Source organism: Anopheles arabiensis, chromosome 2, assembly GCF_016920715.1.
Source record: "Anopheles arabiensis isolate DONGOLA chromosome 2, AaraD3, whole genome shotgun sequence".
Taxonomy (NCBI): Eukaryota; Metazoa; Arthropoda; class Insecta; order Diptera; family Culicidae; genus Anopheles; species Anopheles arabiensis.
This window is the reverse complement of record NC_053517.1, coordinates 96095541-96113597: the sequence shown is the minus strand read 5'-3', so window position 1 is coordinate 96113597 and position 18057 is coordinate 96095541. Positions and strand designations below refer to the sequence as shown.

General features: G+C 45.1%; 2 protein-coding genes across 4 annotated transcripts in view; one reads left to right on the top strand and one right to left on the bottom strand.

Moving 5' to 3' along the window:
• LOC120898463 (bifunctional heparan sulfate N-deacetylase/N-sulfotransferase) overlaps nucleotides 1-18057 on the top strand; it is a 181687-nt gene that overhangs the window by 32938 nt on the left and 130692 nt on the right. For all 3 annotated transcript variants that reach the window (XM_040304382.1, XM_040304364.1, XM_040304373.1), the window contains one exon: nucleotides 8658-8788. The gene's annotated coding sequence lies outside the window, so the exon portion shown is untranslated. The remainder of the gene's footprint in view (nucleotides 1-8657; nucleotides 8789-18057) is intronic.
• Nucleotides 4586-5804, bottom strand: LOC120898480 (alpha-tocopherol transfer protein-like). The gene is made up of 2 exons (XM_040304408.1): nucleotides 5027-5804; nucleotides 4586-4946 (listed from the first exon to the last, which is right to left on the bottom strand). The coding sequence occupies exons 1-2, from the start codon at nucleotides 5759-5761 to the stop codon at nucleotides 4692-4694; spliced, it is 990 nt and encodes a 329-aa protein (XP_040160342.1). The 5' UTR covers nucleotides 5762-5804; the 3' UTR covers nucleotides 4586-4691.

The following is an 18057-nucleotide window of genomic DNA, read 5'->3' as shown; positions in this document are numbered from 1 at the left end:
GGACTGACTGGCAGCCCCAAACCAATAATTAACCAAAGAGGCTGCACCACCTTCCTAGCCTTGGTGCGGGAAGGAGAGGTCGGAACCATGTCAACCACCAGGCAGCGTCCTAAGGCAGCTCCCTTCGCAAGCAAGATCTTCTCTAGCCGTGGGTGGGAAGCAGGAGAAGCTCGAGCACAACCACCAAGGGCCATAAACTCCCTACAGAGACACTCGAGAGCCATCTTATGGTCAGGATATCATCTGGAAAATGAAGCGATTGCTTGATGAAGTGTCCTTAATCATGGTCGCGGGCGATGGTACAAACCCGAGGCAATGGGGTTTGGAATGGGTCAACGTTTTGAGGCCTCCGTCGCCCACGGACCAGCTTGGCTGAGCTTGGTAACCGAGGGTGGAGGAGGCGGTGGTGACTTTGATTCGAAATAGATTAGCAATCATTCGGTTTAATTTGTGTGAAGCTGGGAACACCGGCGCGAGCGGGCCTGGTGCAGTAGTCGAACGTCGTCGGCGTGCTAATTTAATGTAGTGGCAGGCATTTATCATAATTATCCTCACCCATATGGTTGGGGAAGCAGCTGTTACACGGGGAGGGGGCTGTATGCCCTGCCCTGTGGAATGGAGAATTTATCGACCGCCTCGATCACTACTGGGTTTGACATCATTATTTGCCTTCCCAAATGCTCTAGCTAATCAGCTAAACAGATAACCCACTCTCGGTCTCGGCCCGAGAGCGTGGACGGACGCCGTAAGTGGTGCGTTCCTTCTGGTTCCTGTGCTGCAAGCGCGGGCCTGTGGCTGGTGGTGGTGATTAGACTGGACCGGTTTGCCGCCTGGCTGGGTTATTAGTGGGGGAAAATCGACCCCAGTTGGCTTTGATGGCGGAATGAAGTGATAATGCTTGGATTGAATTTATGGTGAAAGGAGGATTTGGTCCGCATGCCGCCTCTCGAATGTCACCAGCAGACATTCAAAGCCGTCGCAGGTGATTGTATTTGACTTTGATGAAAGCTTATCAAATTTTGTAAGTGGTAGATATAGTTTAAATTAGCTCACAAGTTTTACAGTAAAATTTAATTATAAAAAAGAATATATTCCCATTTTTTACATTTTTTACATTTTTTAATAAAATTCTTACTCGAAAAAATAACATTTTTTATGTCAATAATCCTAAATAATTCATAAAAAATATACATCAATTCTAGCAACCAGTGAAGTAATTTCGCGCACTGTAACCTCGTGGATTAGATTTTTATTTATGGTAGCATTATTAAACATTATGGAAAGTCATTATCAAAAATTATGAAGGATTTGCTTACAAAAAAGTAATTTTAAAAGTTCTTTATTTAGTTTAGTTTTCTTTGAATTCGTAGTAAAAAAAACATGCAGAGCATGTTTAAAATTGAAAATAAAAACGACGCATACCAATCCCCGTACGCTATATTGTTTCCTTACGTCACATTACTAAACCGAACCCAAAGTACATCATGTTTTGCGTTTTTCCCATACAACAAATTCTTTGCCCTCCCTTGCCTTCGCTCATCTAATTGTCGTACACGCACAACGGCATTGCCTCGCCCCCGCCGCGTCAACCGTGCTGCTCGTCAAGCAAACAACAAAAAATCCATCAACGCTGATGAGATCCTTCCGCTGCCACTCTCTGGGGCTTGCCTGCATTGTCAAGTGGTTCGTAGTGATTATTTTAATTCTACCTCGCCTGCGTTCATATTTGCATTCGTCGCTTCGTACACTTGCAGTGTGACGGTCGTCATTGCTTCATTTTGCTAATACACACACACACAAACACATATGCACCGGTTAGCAGCATAAAGATGGGTTCTTGCTAAACATTAAAATACTCCCTCGAACAGGGTGGAAATGATGGGCGAAAGACGGGACAGAAACGGTTGTACCACCGAGGAGAGCTGTCAAAAAAAATTGTACGACCGGTGGGAACGAAATGTTTTTCCTTGCGCGCTCTATTTACTTCCACTTGGACGTCCTGCTGGTACACACATTCGTTTGGTTTGCCCTTTCGCGAACGCGGCGCAGTAAGTTCTCTCGCACCGCCTCCTCCCCCCCCCACATGACTGAAAATCCTCTTTTGTGCATAATGTTCGTCAAACACTGCCCACTTTTTCACTCCCCCCTATCGTCATCGGGGCTGGCAGAAATGGTTCCCAATCAAATCGGCAAACAGCGTGTGTCACACGTAGAGTCGCGAGAACGTGGGGATACGGTAACAGCTGCAGTAAACCCAATGCCTGCAATATGCTGTCGGCCCGAATGGCACTGGTTGGTCGGGAAGGGCGAGCGCATGGCAGCATTCTACATCCTTTGCTCAAATAGTGCTCAATGATGAGTGAAGTACAAAAGTAAATCATAAAGATTGGATTTCATTTATGAGGCCATATTTATCCTCCCCTTCTCCCCCCCACATTTGCTTCTGCGCCCACCCGTATTCATACCGAGAGCGCACTGGAAGCTCCACAGCACTCAACTGGAATGACAATTCTTTTCGCTTTTTTTACACTTTGCGCCTCTATCTTTTTATGACTCCTCTAGCCTAGCTTGCTCTTCTCTCTCCAGCTACCCTTTCAGGTCAAATCGGTATCGAACAAATCTTTCCAGCGAGAAAGCATTTCCTTACATGCAGCTCGTTTCGTGTGGTGCATTTGCGGATGTACTAGCGCTGCGCCGTGGTGCAAAATGGCACGCAGCATATCTCGTGCGCTATTTCTTGTCGCTATGCACCGTATGCCCGTGTGAGGGGTGGGATATTTGTTTTGATTTTGTTTTCGTATTTTTCTTTGTAAAATGTCACACATTTATAAATCCGATAGCGATAGAATCTGGGGACAGTAACTATCTTGACGCTTTTTGACGACCGTAGAGCAGCTGCAACGTGGTGAATCATTCGTTTTGCAGTAGGATCCGTTTAACGTTTGTTTGTACTGGATGTGCACTGGTACATTGTTGCAAGCAGATCAAGATGAGTATCGTTGGTTGTTTTAGCCTTATTTAAGCCAGTTTTTTCATCCATGCCAAACTTGCAACAGATCTGTTGGTATAAATTTAGTCAAACAATCATGTAATGTGCATTCTGTAAGAAGTGACATGTTCCAATACTGTTTACTAATAAAATATGCTTTATAGTTTTTCCCTACAAAGTTTAACTTTTATTCATTCCTTTCGTAATATATTTGCATTAAATTATCCCTGAATGGTGGTTAATTTTGAAAAGTTTGTGTAATGTTGCATAGTGTTGTAATAAAACCAGTGGAAATGAAATAACATTTGCGATGATACAGGTTGATAACATGAGATGCTAAGAAATTTGGCTTAGATTAAAATTGATTTAAATTTTTTAACTTTATTGTTAATTCAATCATGTTAAAATAAATAAATTGTTAACTCAGTTGAAACATGAAGAGTGAAAAACATTAAACACTAAAGTCCTTTTAATTTTAAACTATATTTTTAAACTACTTTAAACTTGAACTAGTTACCTACTATTCTGAAAATGACGGAATGGAATATTTGCCTCTCAGTGTATTTTTTTTTATTTTTTTTTCGTCGTGTCGTGAAATGGTTCATGTTTAAAGTTGTTCTACTCATCTTTTTACATCACTCACAAAATTCTGCTATATCTACTTTTACGATCACGTCCACATTCATTTATACAGTCTCGTGTAAAGTGTCCTTGTTTCGTAATAACACTGAAGAGGGTGTTTTTTGTTGTTTGCCGTTGCATAAATCCGTTCCATCCCCGTACAAAATGCTAGAAATGCCACGTCCTTTTTTATGAGTGAGAAGAATAGTTTTTTTTTACGCTTATATGTGGAACATGTAATTTCACTTTTTTGCAGCTATTTAGCTCATTCAAACACGAGCGGACTGTATGCTGTAGCACACTTAAAGCCTCGAACGCCATGTTCGTGAAGAACGTACGACAAGGCGACCGCAGAGAGGCGCTTTCGCTGACGTTGCTTGCAAGGCTGTGGCCTTCCTTGAGTGTGGAGAACGCTTCTATCGCGGCGCTATCGTAGTGTGGTGCGGGTAGCGAATGATAGCGAGAAAACCTGTTGGTTGAGAGTGTCATTTTTTTAACGATAACAACCAGATCTGATGGTTAGAGCTGCCAACGGGTTTGTTAAAGCATCCAGCATTGCTCGAATGTCTGCGTGAGTCTCGTGTGATATGTTGGGGATTATGTGGGAGTGTTTTTTTTCTTCTCCACTCTTCTTTATTTCATCATCATTTTATCTCGTTCGTTAGGAATGCGGGACGTACTCAAACAGTAATTTGACGTATCAAATTATAATTATGGCGGGTGCAGGTTTGCTCTGCGGATTAAGATGTAAACCCGCATACCCGGGTTTGTGGATGTGACATTTTAAGAGCAGCGAATAATGCGCAAAAGTTGTAATGTGCACATCGATTGGAGCATTGTAGTAGAGTATTGCCAAGAATGATCCAAGTTTTAAGATGATGTGAAATCCTGTGTTTTTTATATCTTGCAAAATCTATAAATTCTGCTGATTTCACAAAAATGTTTAAAGTCAAACAATACGCTGATCGTGGCTAGACGTATTTTATTGCTCTCCATTTCTAACCTGCAGACCGGTTATGCCTTGCGTGAACTTCTCTGTCTAATTTAAGAAGTGATAGAGAATTTGCATACGCGTGACGATTCAGTCGAGCTCCAGCTTGCGGAAGCTACCGACTGCTCCACCTTCAATGTCGTCCAGCATGGCGTGCCGTGAGTATGGTTCATTATGGTCAAGGTCGATCTCCATCTCGTCCAGCGCGAGCATCCGATCGCGGTAGCGCTCACACCGCTCGCGGAACGCACGCATGTGTTCCGTCTTTGGTTCTTTGCCACCGTGCTCCTTCGGCAGCAAGCTCCGATCGATCTTTTCTGCCAGCTCATCGTAATCGCGAGACAACTAAAAAGAAACAAACGAATACTTGTTTGTAATCTAAAGCCACGGAACACTTTCACCGTCACAAAGCAGATACCACTTACACTGCAACGGTTGCGAATCTTTTCGTTCAGAAATCCCAGCATTCCGTTCACTATCCACAGCGCGCCGGCCGGTACGTTGACGGCGTGCAGTGCCTTGCAGCGGATCGGTACCGCATTGTTGACGTAATGGGCCACCTGCCGCAACACGCTCAGCGACACCACGCTATGGTGGGCCAGCTGCACGTGCTGCATGTCAAAGATGACCACCGCGCCGGCACACTGTGCCAGCACATCCTCCCCGTACGCCTCGAGCCACAGTGCGTGCATACGGTTGCTGTGGTCCACCGTGTACCGCTTCGGGTCCAGCAGGCCCCAGTCGCACAGCGCCATCAGACATCCGTCCGCGTCGCGCTCCTTCAGCGCGTACAGGAACCCGATGTCGGCCAGGTCGGCCAGCTCCGGGTCGCGGATGTCCAGCCGCTGGAACCAGCTGGGATGCAGCGTACGGGCGGCCAGATATCGCTCGAGCGTTTGGGACGCCGCCAGGAAGGAGTGTTTCTTGGCGCGCAGAAACCGCAACAGAAAGCGTGCATCCGTGCGGCACCGCCGGATGTGCGGATGCTTGGCAATCCAGTCGCGCAGCAGGGCCAAGTTTTGCTTCACAATCGAACTATCCTCGCGAAGCGTCTCGAGCGTTTTGCCGATGGTGGCCGGACCTTCCGGTTGCTCGTGGTCGTCGTCGTACACTTCGGGCACCTTCTCCAGACACGGTATCGGCAGCGGATTGGGCGTCATCGTGTTTGCCGGACAACCAAGAGAGACCCGTACGGTTAGCACTGCGGAGCTGCACTAAGAGTGGATTTGCATGGGACTTCGGCTTAATAAGGGTTTTTGGAGCTAACCACATGTATATAGGGAGGAATAGGAGGAGATGGTTGAGTGATAGTTAAAAGCATGGTCACTGACGTAGTTTAAGAAGGTAAAGAGCAGGTGGGGTGTAGTTTTTGTGGTTAAGAAATTTGGAAAAGATGTTGGATTTCCCTTTCGTATGTGAGAGAAGTAACGTTAAAAAAAAGCAATGCACATAAACTCTTAACAACGTAATGCGTGCAAGTAATGTACACGTTGACTGGAGGTCTTAACTTTTTGTTTCGTTACGTTAAAAAAACGCATCTTTTCTACAGCTGAGATGCCGTGTGACGTATAAACTTCAAGCAATGAAATAGTTGTGTTGTCATTGGAGTGTCCCCATGAGCGTTCAAGTACGTCACAAACACAACACTTGGTGACTGGATTGATCTTGAACTTGAACTAGTTTGTCATAGTTGGTGATGCTGGTGATGTTACGAATTTACCAACTGTCCTATCTGTCATATATATTTAAGAACTTACATTGCTAGGTTGTACGTCAGGCAACTGAAATGACTTTGACGACAGTTTAAATTAACGCAAAGCGCATTTTTACTACTATTTGATATTTCTGATAGTTAAAATATCATTTCGAATAGCCTCCATATGGGTCTCAGGAGGGTTCTATACTTTTAGACATAGCTCTTGTTTTAAAATCATCTGTGGACCGATGTAAAACTGTTGCAGCTACAATCATTTCTGAAAAATGCTGTGGAAAAGGGATAAGGTGGCTCATTCCTCTAGTAACATTCGGTTGATACGTAATGTATAATACCGCATTATGCGATTCGGGGTAATGGATCAATGACTTCAACATGGAATTTCCATTTACGAGTTTGCTTTCCATAAATCAGATAAAGTGCACTACTGCACAAGTGTTGTTCGTATTTAAGCATTAATTGGCTAGGCAGGATGTAGTGTCTGACAAAATTGGAGAGCGTAAAAATATACAACCTTAAAAGGTTGTCATATAAAACTTACTGGTCCAGTGCATGTACACGAGCACAATTCGTTGTCTCTCGGTAAACAGTTCTTTCCATATTTCCCCAGCAACCACGAAAGAGGATATATGAGTTCCTTGGGACGAATTTTCTAGCATGTGACTATTGCGTTTTCTGTATTCCAAGCACTGGCGCAGCACCAAGGAACCGTTGTCTGTTCTGCTGTACTATCCACAGGCTTTCCCGTCCAAGGTTAACACACTCCGGGATCGATAAATAAAGCTTGGTGAAACGCCCAGTCGGATGGCCGAATCGCGATGCCGTCATTTGACACTTTGCCAAGTTGTGGTGGTGTTTTGTAGGTCTATTGCTCCCTTGAACTTGCCCCCCCGCCAGACCAGGGACGAGCGCTTCGGTGCCATAAAAATCGAGTGTGTGCACTTCCGATGAAAGTACGATGATCGAAGTGAACCATCATCTCCACGCGATGATGCCTGCCACCGCTTCAGAGGATGGTGGATATGTTCCATGGGTGGCTATATCCAGGGTTTTTTTTTTTCATTGGTTTATTTGTCCGTGTCTTTATGTGTGGCTCTAAAAGTGGTGACCAGCGCCCGAGCCCCCGTGTGAGAGCTGGACGATAAATATCATCTTGATGTTCGGACGACGGCTGTCGCGATTGTGCGGCTGGGAACGGTCCCTGGCAATCAGCGATATGGACCGATCGTCTCGTGTGCTGTATAAAAAGGTCGTAAAATTTCTCCACCACCACCCCTGTAACGCGGCAATTGCGTTTGTGTTCTCTGTAGGATGAACCGAGCATGAGCGTTTTCGACTGTACAAAGCGTTAGCAGCGTTGTGGAGTTTGCAGAAGCGTTATATTCTCGAAAAGTTTGCAAACCAAGACTCGTTTCATTGCAATTGATTTTGATGCAATTGATGTGCTGCATGCATAAGTAAGATTTTTGCAAACAGACTGTCTTTTTCCTGATGCACAGACTTTCGACAAAAAAAGGAAATTTCTAAATAAGATACTTATGTCAGTTGTGTAGTGCCCCCGAGGCAACGCTTTCCCAAACATGTACAACCAGAAGCTGACACGTACATCATAACAAAATTGCCCAGCAAAAAAAAAAAAAAAACGAATCAAATACCGCCCCAAGGAGGCTGGTAAAGCTAATTGAAACGATTTCCACTTAAAATCTGCAATTTATTGCACATGTCGTACCTAAAGCAAAAGAAATAAAACGTAGGCTGGATCTCGGAGCGAAGTAGCAACGGTCCATTCCCTGGGAGGTATGTAACGCAATGGTATGTGCAATGGTTGGATTTCAGTCACATTTTATCCCCTTGATTGCTTAATCTGCCGCTTCGGCTGCTACTGCAGTGGCTGCTGCCCGACAAATCCGTTTACGGTAAATTTTATTTTAACCATATGTCGACCGCCGTTTCTGTTACTTGTGCCGGTAGGGAAGCTACCGACGACGCTTATGTGGCGGAAATGGAGAGGCCCAGTAGGAGGAATGTAATTAAATGCAAATAGTTTCGATCTGGTACAACCGCGCCACATACGAGTAGGATTCGCACACACGTCTAATGGTTTCTTAGCTTGCGGAAAGCTGATTCACCGCACGTTTAGACATGCTCTCTCGAATGAAGTTGTGCATGGTGTTTAGTCAATTTAATTCCGAATGAATACATTTCCAACTGAAATATGAATGGCATCAACGGTCCATAAAGAGGAGTTGGAATTGTCGCTTTAAAAAATTAATCCACTTTATCCACCTGGCTGCAAGCTTTATCACAACTGCTAATGTCATTACGTTTGCGTTTACTTTCAGAGATAAATCTGTCAGCACTTAGCGGCCACATTTCCCGGAGGCGCTCTTCTGGACGATCGATCGGTAGCGGATAATAATTGGCAACTTCGTTGTCGGGAAGGTGTACGCGAAAGAGAACAAGAAGCAAAAAGGTACGTCCTCGTAAGACCTTGCACGCCGTGCGCTAAATCCCTTCCTAAGTTTTGTATCTTTTGCTGCTGATTGAATTATTACGTCCACTTTTGCTGCTGGCGCTCGAAGAGTTGAGGCGGAGGGCTTGGGACAAGCTAGCGGCTAAGCAATTTCGTTGATAAAACACCTTTTACTGCAAGTACCACAACCAAAGGAAGAAGGACAACCTAACAAAAAAACAACTCCGTGAACCCTTAAGCAGCAGAATGTGCGAAAGTAGTTGACTAATGGAGCAGCTCTTCAGGCGTTCATAATTAATTCAATACCTTTTCGACGCAAACTTTTCTGGACGCCAACTTTTCGTTTGCTTTTGTGCTTTCGCTTTCAAGCAGATCCCTTTTTCTCTCCTCCGTGTGTGGTGGGGTTTCTTTCGAAGCGAATCTTCCGATAATGATTGTGGGTCAGACGTTGGTTTGTTGGAGTGTGTGTGTGTGTGTGTGTGTGTGTGTGTGTGTGTGTGTGTGTGTGTGTTATTTCATTTTGCCTCTAACTAATCTTGTCATGAGCGGGTTTTTGCTTCCACATTGACCGTAACACTTGAATCTTACACCATGAACGATTGAGTTAGCCTGGTACACGGTGGACCAAAAACGTGTGCGTTCCGTTCCGGTTTGCGGATGGGGAAGGGGCTAAATGGACGAACATTTAATACCATCATACGGTAGAGTGAACCATGGACTTCTCTCGGCTGTGTGCTGCAGGACGTTGTGAGAAAGTTAATAGGTAACTTTTCCCATCAATTGTTCGTAGTGCATGGAATGTTTACGAGCGGATCTTCGGGGACGTGCTGATCTCTAGTTCTCGTCGCTTCCTTGCAGGAGATTGCAGATTTGGGCAGGTGCAGGGAAGCTAAGGTAACGCTTTTCATCAATGTTTTACCACTCTAAGATAAGGAATGTGGTGCTACTGTTCTTCTCTTCTTGCCGCGTCGGTCTTGTGCTAATAATCGGGAACTATCGAGAATATCCTGACACGATCGAAACCACACGATGGTGATGGAAGACTATTTCTCCCGTAGTTATGTGCTACATGCGGCGTTAGCTTCTTTGCTGTCCGCTCCGTCGCGTTATGACTTTGGGGTGGTGCGTTTTTGTTTGGAGCAACCAGCGAACAACAACGAAAAAATGGTGAAAGACATCCCCAAGCTGCTAGGATTTTCCCGACCATCTACAGAGCGCCGGAGCATTACCACATCATTTGAGCCCAACCGACCGGGCTTGGAAAAGGTAACAGACGACGGTCTAGCCAGGGATGAATTTCGCGCCACCAGGTCTGGCAGAAGTTCAATTTCCGTTTCATCGTTTCAGGCGCGAGGACGTGTGGGAGATGACAGTGGCAGGGTTTCCGTTGGTTTTGTTTTTTCTTCTTCATTTTTTCTCGCCGTACGCCACACTTCCTCGTGTTGCTTCCGTTTGATCTATCTCATCTCCGAATCATCCAATCAGTGTGCTTGGTTTGGCATGTGTGCGTGTGTGTATGTGTCAGACGCGCGCTATACCGACGACCCGGATCAGAGCTTTTGCGCGTGGTCGTCGTTTATGCCACTTTTGTTGAGCTCCGTTTTTTTGCTCACTCCTTCATCTCCGGCCCTTTGCTTTACGCTCCTTTTGCCGTGTGGCCTTCCTCGGGACATTGGGACGGGAAATTAATCGTCTTGATTGAACGACGAAAATGATATTTTCGCTGATGAGAGAGCGTAGCTATGGTGTGTGCGATGTTCTTCATCAGTCCGTCGGTGTGTGTGTCTGTGTGTGTGCTTTGGACGGGCGAATCCTTCGGCATTTTGGAGGAAACTGGTCGTTTGCTGGGGTTTTTTTTTGTGGATGGCCCCTTCATATTGTGGCGATTTATGTCACACTATCTCGCACAGCATCGTGGCCTGTTTGTGGGGCTCTTTTTTGCTTCCCTTTCCATTTAGCAGAATCTAATTTGCCTTTGGGGCCAGGCCCCCGGGTAATGGTGTGATACAAGCGTCGATGAAAGTGATGACAAATTGTTTTATCGGGAAATCTGATTAGAAGCGATCTTTTTTGAGCGCTGCTTGGGATTAATAACGTTGGCGAGAATTTGTCAACTCGCAGGGAAACGATAGTATTTCGGTTGCTGTGTGGACAAATGGTAATTTCTCGTTTATTTGTAGCTAGCTTAGAGTAATCAGTAGATGTCTACTTTCAGTATGTTTAGACTTTTTAACGCATAGTTTTGTGTATTTTCATGTGACAACTCATCTTTTACAAATTACAAAGTACTTTTTTTTACAATAACCTCTCTATCAACTTTCATGGTCTTAGATCTACAACTTTCTTTGTCAACGTCAATGTCACGTGCTTGAACGTTCGTCATTGATAATGATCAAGATGCACCAGCAACATCATCATGATCTGTTCTGCTTGGGGTTTTCATTCATATTCAGACTTTTTCTTAAGTCTATAGTTGAGGCCTAAAGGCAAGTTTACTCTCCTCAACTCTTATTCTTAGTGTACTTTTGGTACATGAAGGAGCGTTGCTAAATATTTTGCTATAACTATTGAGCATCTCTTGCGTTCTTTTTTAGGCTTTTGAGAGGAACTGTTCGTAACACTCAAAAACTTCTTTTTCATGGACCTTCTAGCTTGTTCAGGTGTTTGGAGGACCTTGTGGAATTTGTTAATCCTTTCATGCTCAATGAAAAATCTCAACAAAGATTTATAAAGGTGAAATTTATAGATCAAATACCAGTTTTTCCTGCAAACCTGCAGAAACTGCTATACGCGTCTTGCAGAATAATGTACATAAACATTACAGAATAGAAGATAAATTCAAAATATAATGAAGTAACAAAGCAAACCTAAAACTCAATCACAAATGTCGTGTATACTGAGCAGGCAAGCGGAAATGTAGTTAGCCATTGCTGGTAATGGTAACCCTCGGAGCGTTATGACGTTTTACGCAAAAGTCACTGAAATGACGCTCCGACGCATCGGCATCACCCCTCTCTGTGTGTGACCCGCGAGAATGGCTTGGCTGCCGACATTCTCCCGTTTTCCGTCACTTTGGCCGCGGGCCATGCGTCTAGTTGCGGATAAAGAAAGTTTTCTCGTTATAGTTTCTAATTAGCGGGCGCATCAACTCGCCGTCGCTGCCTTCTTCGCGACCCTCGGCTCGGCAGTGTCCGTTACGCTGTCTTGCGTAGTAAAGCTTTCCGAGACAAAATGCTACAGCTACATTTGACAGCTACGTAACTTTTCTGCCAGTACATCCGCTGCCCCGTCGCTGCCGCTGTCGAGTAGAGAGGGGTGGTTACTGTTGCGCGTTAGCGTTTAGTGCGAAAGAAAAACTTATCCCCTCCAGCGCTAGAACCGACGAGTGTCTTAAACATCTCGCAACGCCAGCCAGACGCAAAGCTGTGGCAAAAGTTAGCGTGTGAACTGGATGATACTTAGAAGTTTTGTGGAGCGTTTTTTTGTATTTGTTTCGGTTTTTAGGAATCACCTTCTTCGTTCCAGATGATTTCTGGTAGAAATTGTGGCTTAATGTTCTATGAACACTCTGTGTATCTGTGTATTGATTTTGTTGCTGTTGCCACATCCGTCCGCGGGTTTTTTTTCGGACGTTAGATGTATTCATTCCAGTGAATTGGTGTATCTCTCCACCCGCAGCGCGCACTTCATGTACCGAGCTGTGCATTTTATGTTTTCCGGTCCATTTGAGCTCCGTCTGTTGGCAGTGTATGTATCTGCTTTAATTACTACTTGAACATCGCACTCCTGCTTCCGGCAACTCCCGGTGCACGTGCCCGGACAATCGTAAACAAGTCAATAAATGACAACAACTGGAGAAGATATATGCGTGTCCCTCCCATTCGCTGCCGCGACTGAGTATCGTACAAGACCTTGCCTATGGAATTCCAGCAATGTCGCCCCAAAGATGTCAACGGCACCCTTCCCACCCACACACGTATTGATGTCTTCTTTCCGCTCGTGTATGTTACGTGTGTGTGTGTGTACTCTGTGTTGGTTTTTTTCTCTCTCCTCTGCTCCTTGTTGAATGGGTAGAAAAATCTCAACGGAATCGCTTTGGTGTGTGCTGCATTCGGTGGCGTGGGCCATTAAGTTAGGAAAGCGTTGCGGGTTTTGGGGCGGGTGTGGCGCAAGCGTACGTTAAGATGTTTTGAGATTCTTAGCACCGCCATCCACGCGATGCCCTCGCGCGCGCAATCATCGTGGTGTGTGCCCATCGTTAGCCGCATTTAGCTGCAAGCGACACGAAATGTCACCGTGTGTGTCTCTCTCTCTCTCCGTTTCATTGCTCTTTGCCTGTCTCCGCGTGATTCTGTCATGTTTCTGGCTGTTTTTCATTTGTTTGTTATTGTTTTCTTTCAGTTTTGTATCGTTCTTCTTCTTTGCGTTTCCTTTTTCCCTGTTTTCAAACTTCCTTCCATTAATTCAAAGCGTCGGGCCGCGCCTTTTACGCTTTACATCAAAAAAGACACAACGAACGCGCCCGCTAAGTAGCAACCTGAGGTTGGCAAAGCGTTGCTCCGTGCCGGCGTTTGCTACGGCGGAATGCGTTTGAATGTATATATGCTGTGTTTATTTTGCTTTCGTCTGTTTTATGCACACCCCCTCACACAGAGAGATATTAAAGTGCAAATTAATTGTGTCGCCGCAGACACGACAACACCCCGAGTGGGAGAAAAGAATCGTCAGCTGCTGCTGCTGTCTCGGTGGTGTGGCGCGGTTAGGGAGTGCTGCGAGGAACCTCTTCGCACGCTGATAATAATAATAATAGTGTCGTCCAAACGGAACGAAGGAGATCCATTTAATCTAGCAAATGGCGATAGCAATTGCCCAGGCGCCAGTTAGTGCAGGGCCCGTGGGTGACAGGGACAGGGATCGAAAGTAGACTAACGCCGCGCGCGTCTGTCATTGTGCGTCTTGGCGGTGACAAGGCGATGATGCTTGCCGTTGCTTCCCTTTTGACTTTGTGGTGTTGTAACAATCGGAACGGAACGGAGCGATGAGCGGCTAACCGCGGACCGACGCCGATGGTGTTGATGATAATATTCACGATGACGATGACAGCTCTACGGGGATGAGCTGTTGACGGCGAAGAGTGACTAGCAGCGCAAACCATTTTGTTGCCGTGTACCTGTTTTGCTGTATTACATTTGATAAGTTGACGTTCGAACCTGTGGAAACAGTTCGATTGATGTTGGGCACTCGGTCGCGGGAATTCCACTGCCCGCCCCGGGGATGCATGCAATTACACGTTTCTCGGGAAAACGACCGATTCGAATGATTCCTGTGATCATTTTGAATGATTCGCGGAAAAAGATTATTTTTGGTGTGCAGTTATGCAAATTGGAAATTGCAAAATAGACGTTGACTCTAGTGCAGGGGTCTCCAAACTTTTCACTTCGCGGGCCGCATAGCTTTACAAATGTCGGTTTTGAGGGCCATTTTGGTGTCACCTTTACCTAATATTCGAACATTTAACCTTCTTTTTAATGAGGAAATCCCAACTGAATGTATCAATGTAGAGAATAATCAAACTAATAAAATGTGTGTTTAAGTCTTTATAAAGTTATCACGGGCCGCATTATAGGCTCTCGAGGGCCGCATGCGACCCGCGGGCCGCAGTTTGGAGACCCCTGCTCTAGTGGTTTAAGCTCTGTGGAATCTTAACTTTCGCAGGAATGTATTTTATTTGCGGGAATGTGTTGTACAAAGTACCCATTGGTACACCTGTAATCGATTGAAATATGTGTTTGATTGAAAAAAAAACAAATATTGTAATTAAAAATTTAAAGGAATTTGTAAAAAAAAAATATTTTTCTTTTTTACAGAATTCAGAATTTCTTTTAATATGTTGCTGATTGGAGCATTCTTTGGAATGGACCGTTATTAATTCGTAGATTTATGTTCTGACTTTTGGGTAGTGCCATTACTTTGATATAATGTTCCTATTCTCTTGATATAATGCCTTTTTCTCTTTTATAATAATTAGTAAATTACTTGGATCTACATCTCCACCATCACCCATCCGGCTAAACAAATCCATTCGGGGGAATGATTCACATTCAAGCATTATGTGCCGTCGCGCTGCCGGTTCCATTAGCGCTTGATACACACAGCGCTGGCTTCAAAAGTTGCAACTCACGCTAATGAGCTTTCCGTCCGAAACTAATCAAATATTCTCTTCCTCCGGACAGGATTTGCCGTGCCCGTACTGTACCCGCATTTATCGCTCGCCTGTCCCATAATTATCATTCACCCGCTTGATGACCCCATTTCACTCATCCATTTTGCAAGCGTTTGCAATGTTTATGAATTTTTTTTTTAGGGACGCATAGAACGTTGAGCTTTGGGTGTGATCGAGTCAGTGGTGGAATATTGCTTTTTATCATTGAGATTTTCCATTTCTCCTTATTTTCAATTCGATTATAGCAGGCCAAGGATGGGGAAGAGAGTGTGGCTAGGGAGTATTCCCTAGGCACTGGATGCTAATTCCACTCCCGGGGGCTTTATTATTTGGATGCATTTGTGTCCGTGTCCTGTGCGTGGCGGTTTGGTTTCTTCGTCGACTGCTCTTGCCTGTTTTCAATTTTTTAGCTGAATACTAATAACCTTTCGAACTCTGTTGTGTTGGTGGAAAAATCATTTGCGATGCAAAGTGATCGATGTTATTGAATTATAAGCGACGGTGGCATAATTTATGCATGGCGAATTGTTTTAATGCGCTCCCCTCACTTGAAGACTTTTTTCGGCTCGGAGGAGAAACATTTAAACCAAGGGAGGCACACCATTATGTCCCGGATGACGCGCTTGGACATGAGGCAATGAATAATTAGACTAGCCTGAAATAATCTATTCACATTTCATTATAGTCCAGCTGATCTTGTACTCGTTTATTGTGTTGTGTTTAGCACGGTTGTAAATGGATCTATCTTTATTTTTGGAAATAATGACATTTTATTTCAAAGAATCAATGTTGAAGAGCGAAGAAACAATGAAGTATTACTATGTATACATATTTTAAATGAATTGTTTCTTTAAACTAGTGGTGGGAGCTCGGAATCGGACCTACCCGATTCCGATTCCGTGTTCGGAATCAATTCCGGAGCCGATTCCGATGCTGGAATCGATTCCGATTCCGGAGCCGATTCCGGAGTCGATTCCGGAGCCGATTCCGGAGCCGATTCCGGAGTCGATTCCGGAGCCGATTCCAGAGTTGGCTCTGAAGCCGATTCCGGAGTTGGCTCCGGAGCCGATTCCGGAGTTGACTCCGGAGCGAAGTCAGTCCGGGAATCTTCATGAGAGTGGATCTTTTACAAGTAAATATGGATTTTTGCGGTTATCAATACGTAGTATGATTGGACCCAAACGCCTATTTTTATGGCGATGCCGAAACTGACTCCGTTTGGTAGCCGATTCTAATTTATGAACCATTTCCGATTCGAGAGCCGACTTCGATTCCGGAACCGATTCCGGAATCAATTCTGGAACCGATTCCGATTCCGGAGACGATTCCGGAACCGATTCCGATTCCGGAGCCGATTCCGGAATCAATCCTGGAGCCGATTCCGGAACCAATTCCTGAGTCGATTCCGATTCCAGAGCCGATTCCGGAATCGATTCCAGAAAACTGCGGAGCTAGCCGGAATCGATTCCGACAAAAACTTCATTTTTCCCATTACTACTTTAAACATAAACATAATGCAACATTCGTTCACCAATACCAATACTAAGAGTTACTTTTCGACTTGATTTTTGGGTCCAAAGCAAGAACGCCTCCGTCCGATCGCGTTAATCTGGGCGAAATAAATTTAGGAATTCTTCAAGAGCTACGCTTGGAGCATTCGGGGGGAGAAAGGCATGCCGGGGTATTATGTTAACGATTTACAAGAGTCGAGCGAACTTGAAGAACAATAATAAGCTGAGAAAAGAACTCTAGAGAGGAAAAAAATCTCGAAAATTCGCCCCATTCCCAACGGATGGTAGACGATGGCGCCCCGGCGCATCGGCGCTAGTTGCGTGATCCATCGTCTCGACATAAATCTTATCGCGAAAAAGTAATTTTACCAAGCCCGTCCCGTTCGGCTCTCTCTCTGCACCCTTGCCACCTCACCACGACATTCGTTTGTCGGTGGAATGTGTCCATTGTTCGAGAGAGTTGTGGACGGTTTGGCTCACTCGCGCACCCCTTCCCGAACCCGAAGCTTTGTAGGAACGCGCGCTGCAGTAATGTTCGGCGTCTCCCTTGAGACAGGCCGGTCTCCAGCAATTGGTCAACTCGTGGTGTTTCGGCGCTTTCGGTGCCGGTTTCCTGTTGGGGGTTCTTTTGCATCGTCGCACGCCACCAAGCGTGTGGGTGTCTATTTTTGTGGTGGTGGGTATTTGGGTTTGTGTTCTTAATTTTTCATTATTTTGTGTTGCCCCCGTACTGGAGGCCCTGGCTGACCCTGCCTGTGGTTGCCTGATAGTACGGTTTATGGCCAAAGTAATGCGGCTACAGGACCCAAACCCGGCAGAATGACGTTTATATGTTTTTTTTTTGGCTTTTTGGAATGGATTTCTTAAAAGTTTTACCTTTTTTTACGATCTCTGCTGCTCCAAGAAAACGGGTTCGTGGTTGATATGATCACGTGGACACTTCTTGTGTGTGTGTGGGAGTCGCCTTATGGCCTTCTTTCTTCAAAGAGTATGCCCTAAAACTGTTCCCGTAGCTTTTTCCTTCCTGCAGAAAACCAAAAAAGAAGCATACGAAGATTACTTTAAAAAAAAAACCTTCCCACACATACAATCCACCTCCCGATCATCATCCGGTTGGGGCTCTGCCGGATAGTTACTACGGACCCCGGTGGTCGGTTAGCCACTCGAATGACACTTCTTCAAAGTTTTTGAGCGCAACATAAAACTTTCCCATAAGAATGGATCATAAATTCCCCTCGTCCGGTGCTATATTTTCATTCTTTCCAACCAAAAAAAAAGGGATGAAGCTATGCTAGCCGGCGCCAAACTAACAACACCCTTCTTAGGGTGGTGAGACTGGCGACGCGGTATGGGCACGTACACCACCGTCACGAAGGGCGCGCAAACAATAAAAAACAAGGGAATCCTCTCTGTCCGTGGTCTGCATTTACACCCATTCTGCTCACTTTCCTTCTGCAGTGTCCGCCCGCAATCCTTGCGTGAGTTTTGTTTCTCCCCCGTCGTTTGTTTTTGGTTTTGTTTTTGCTCGAAAACAA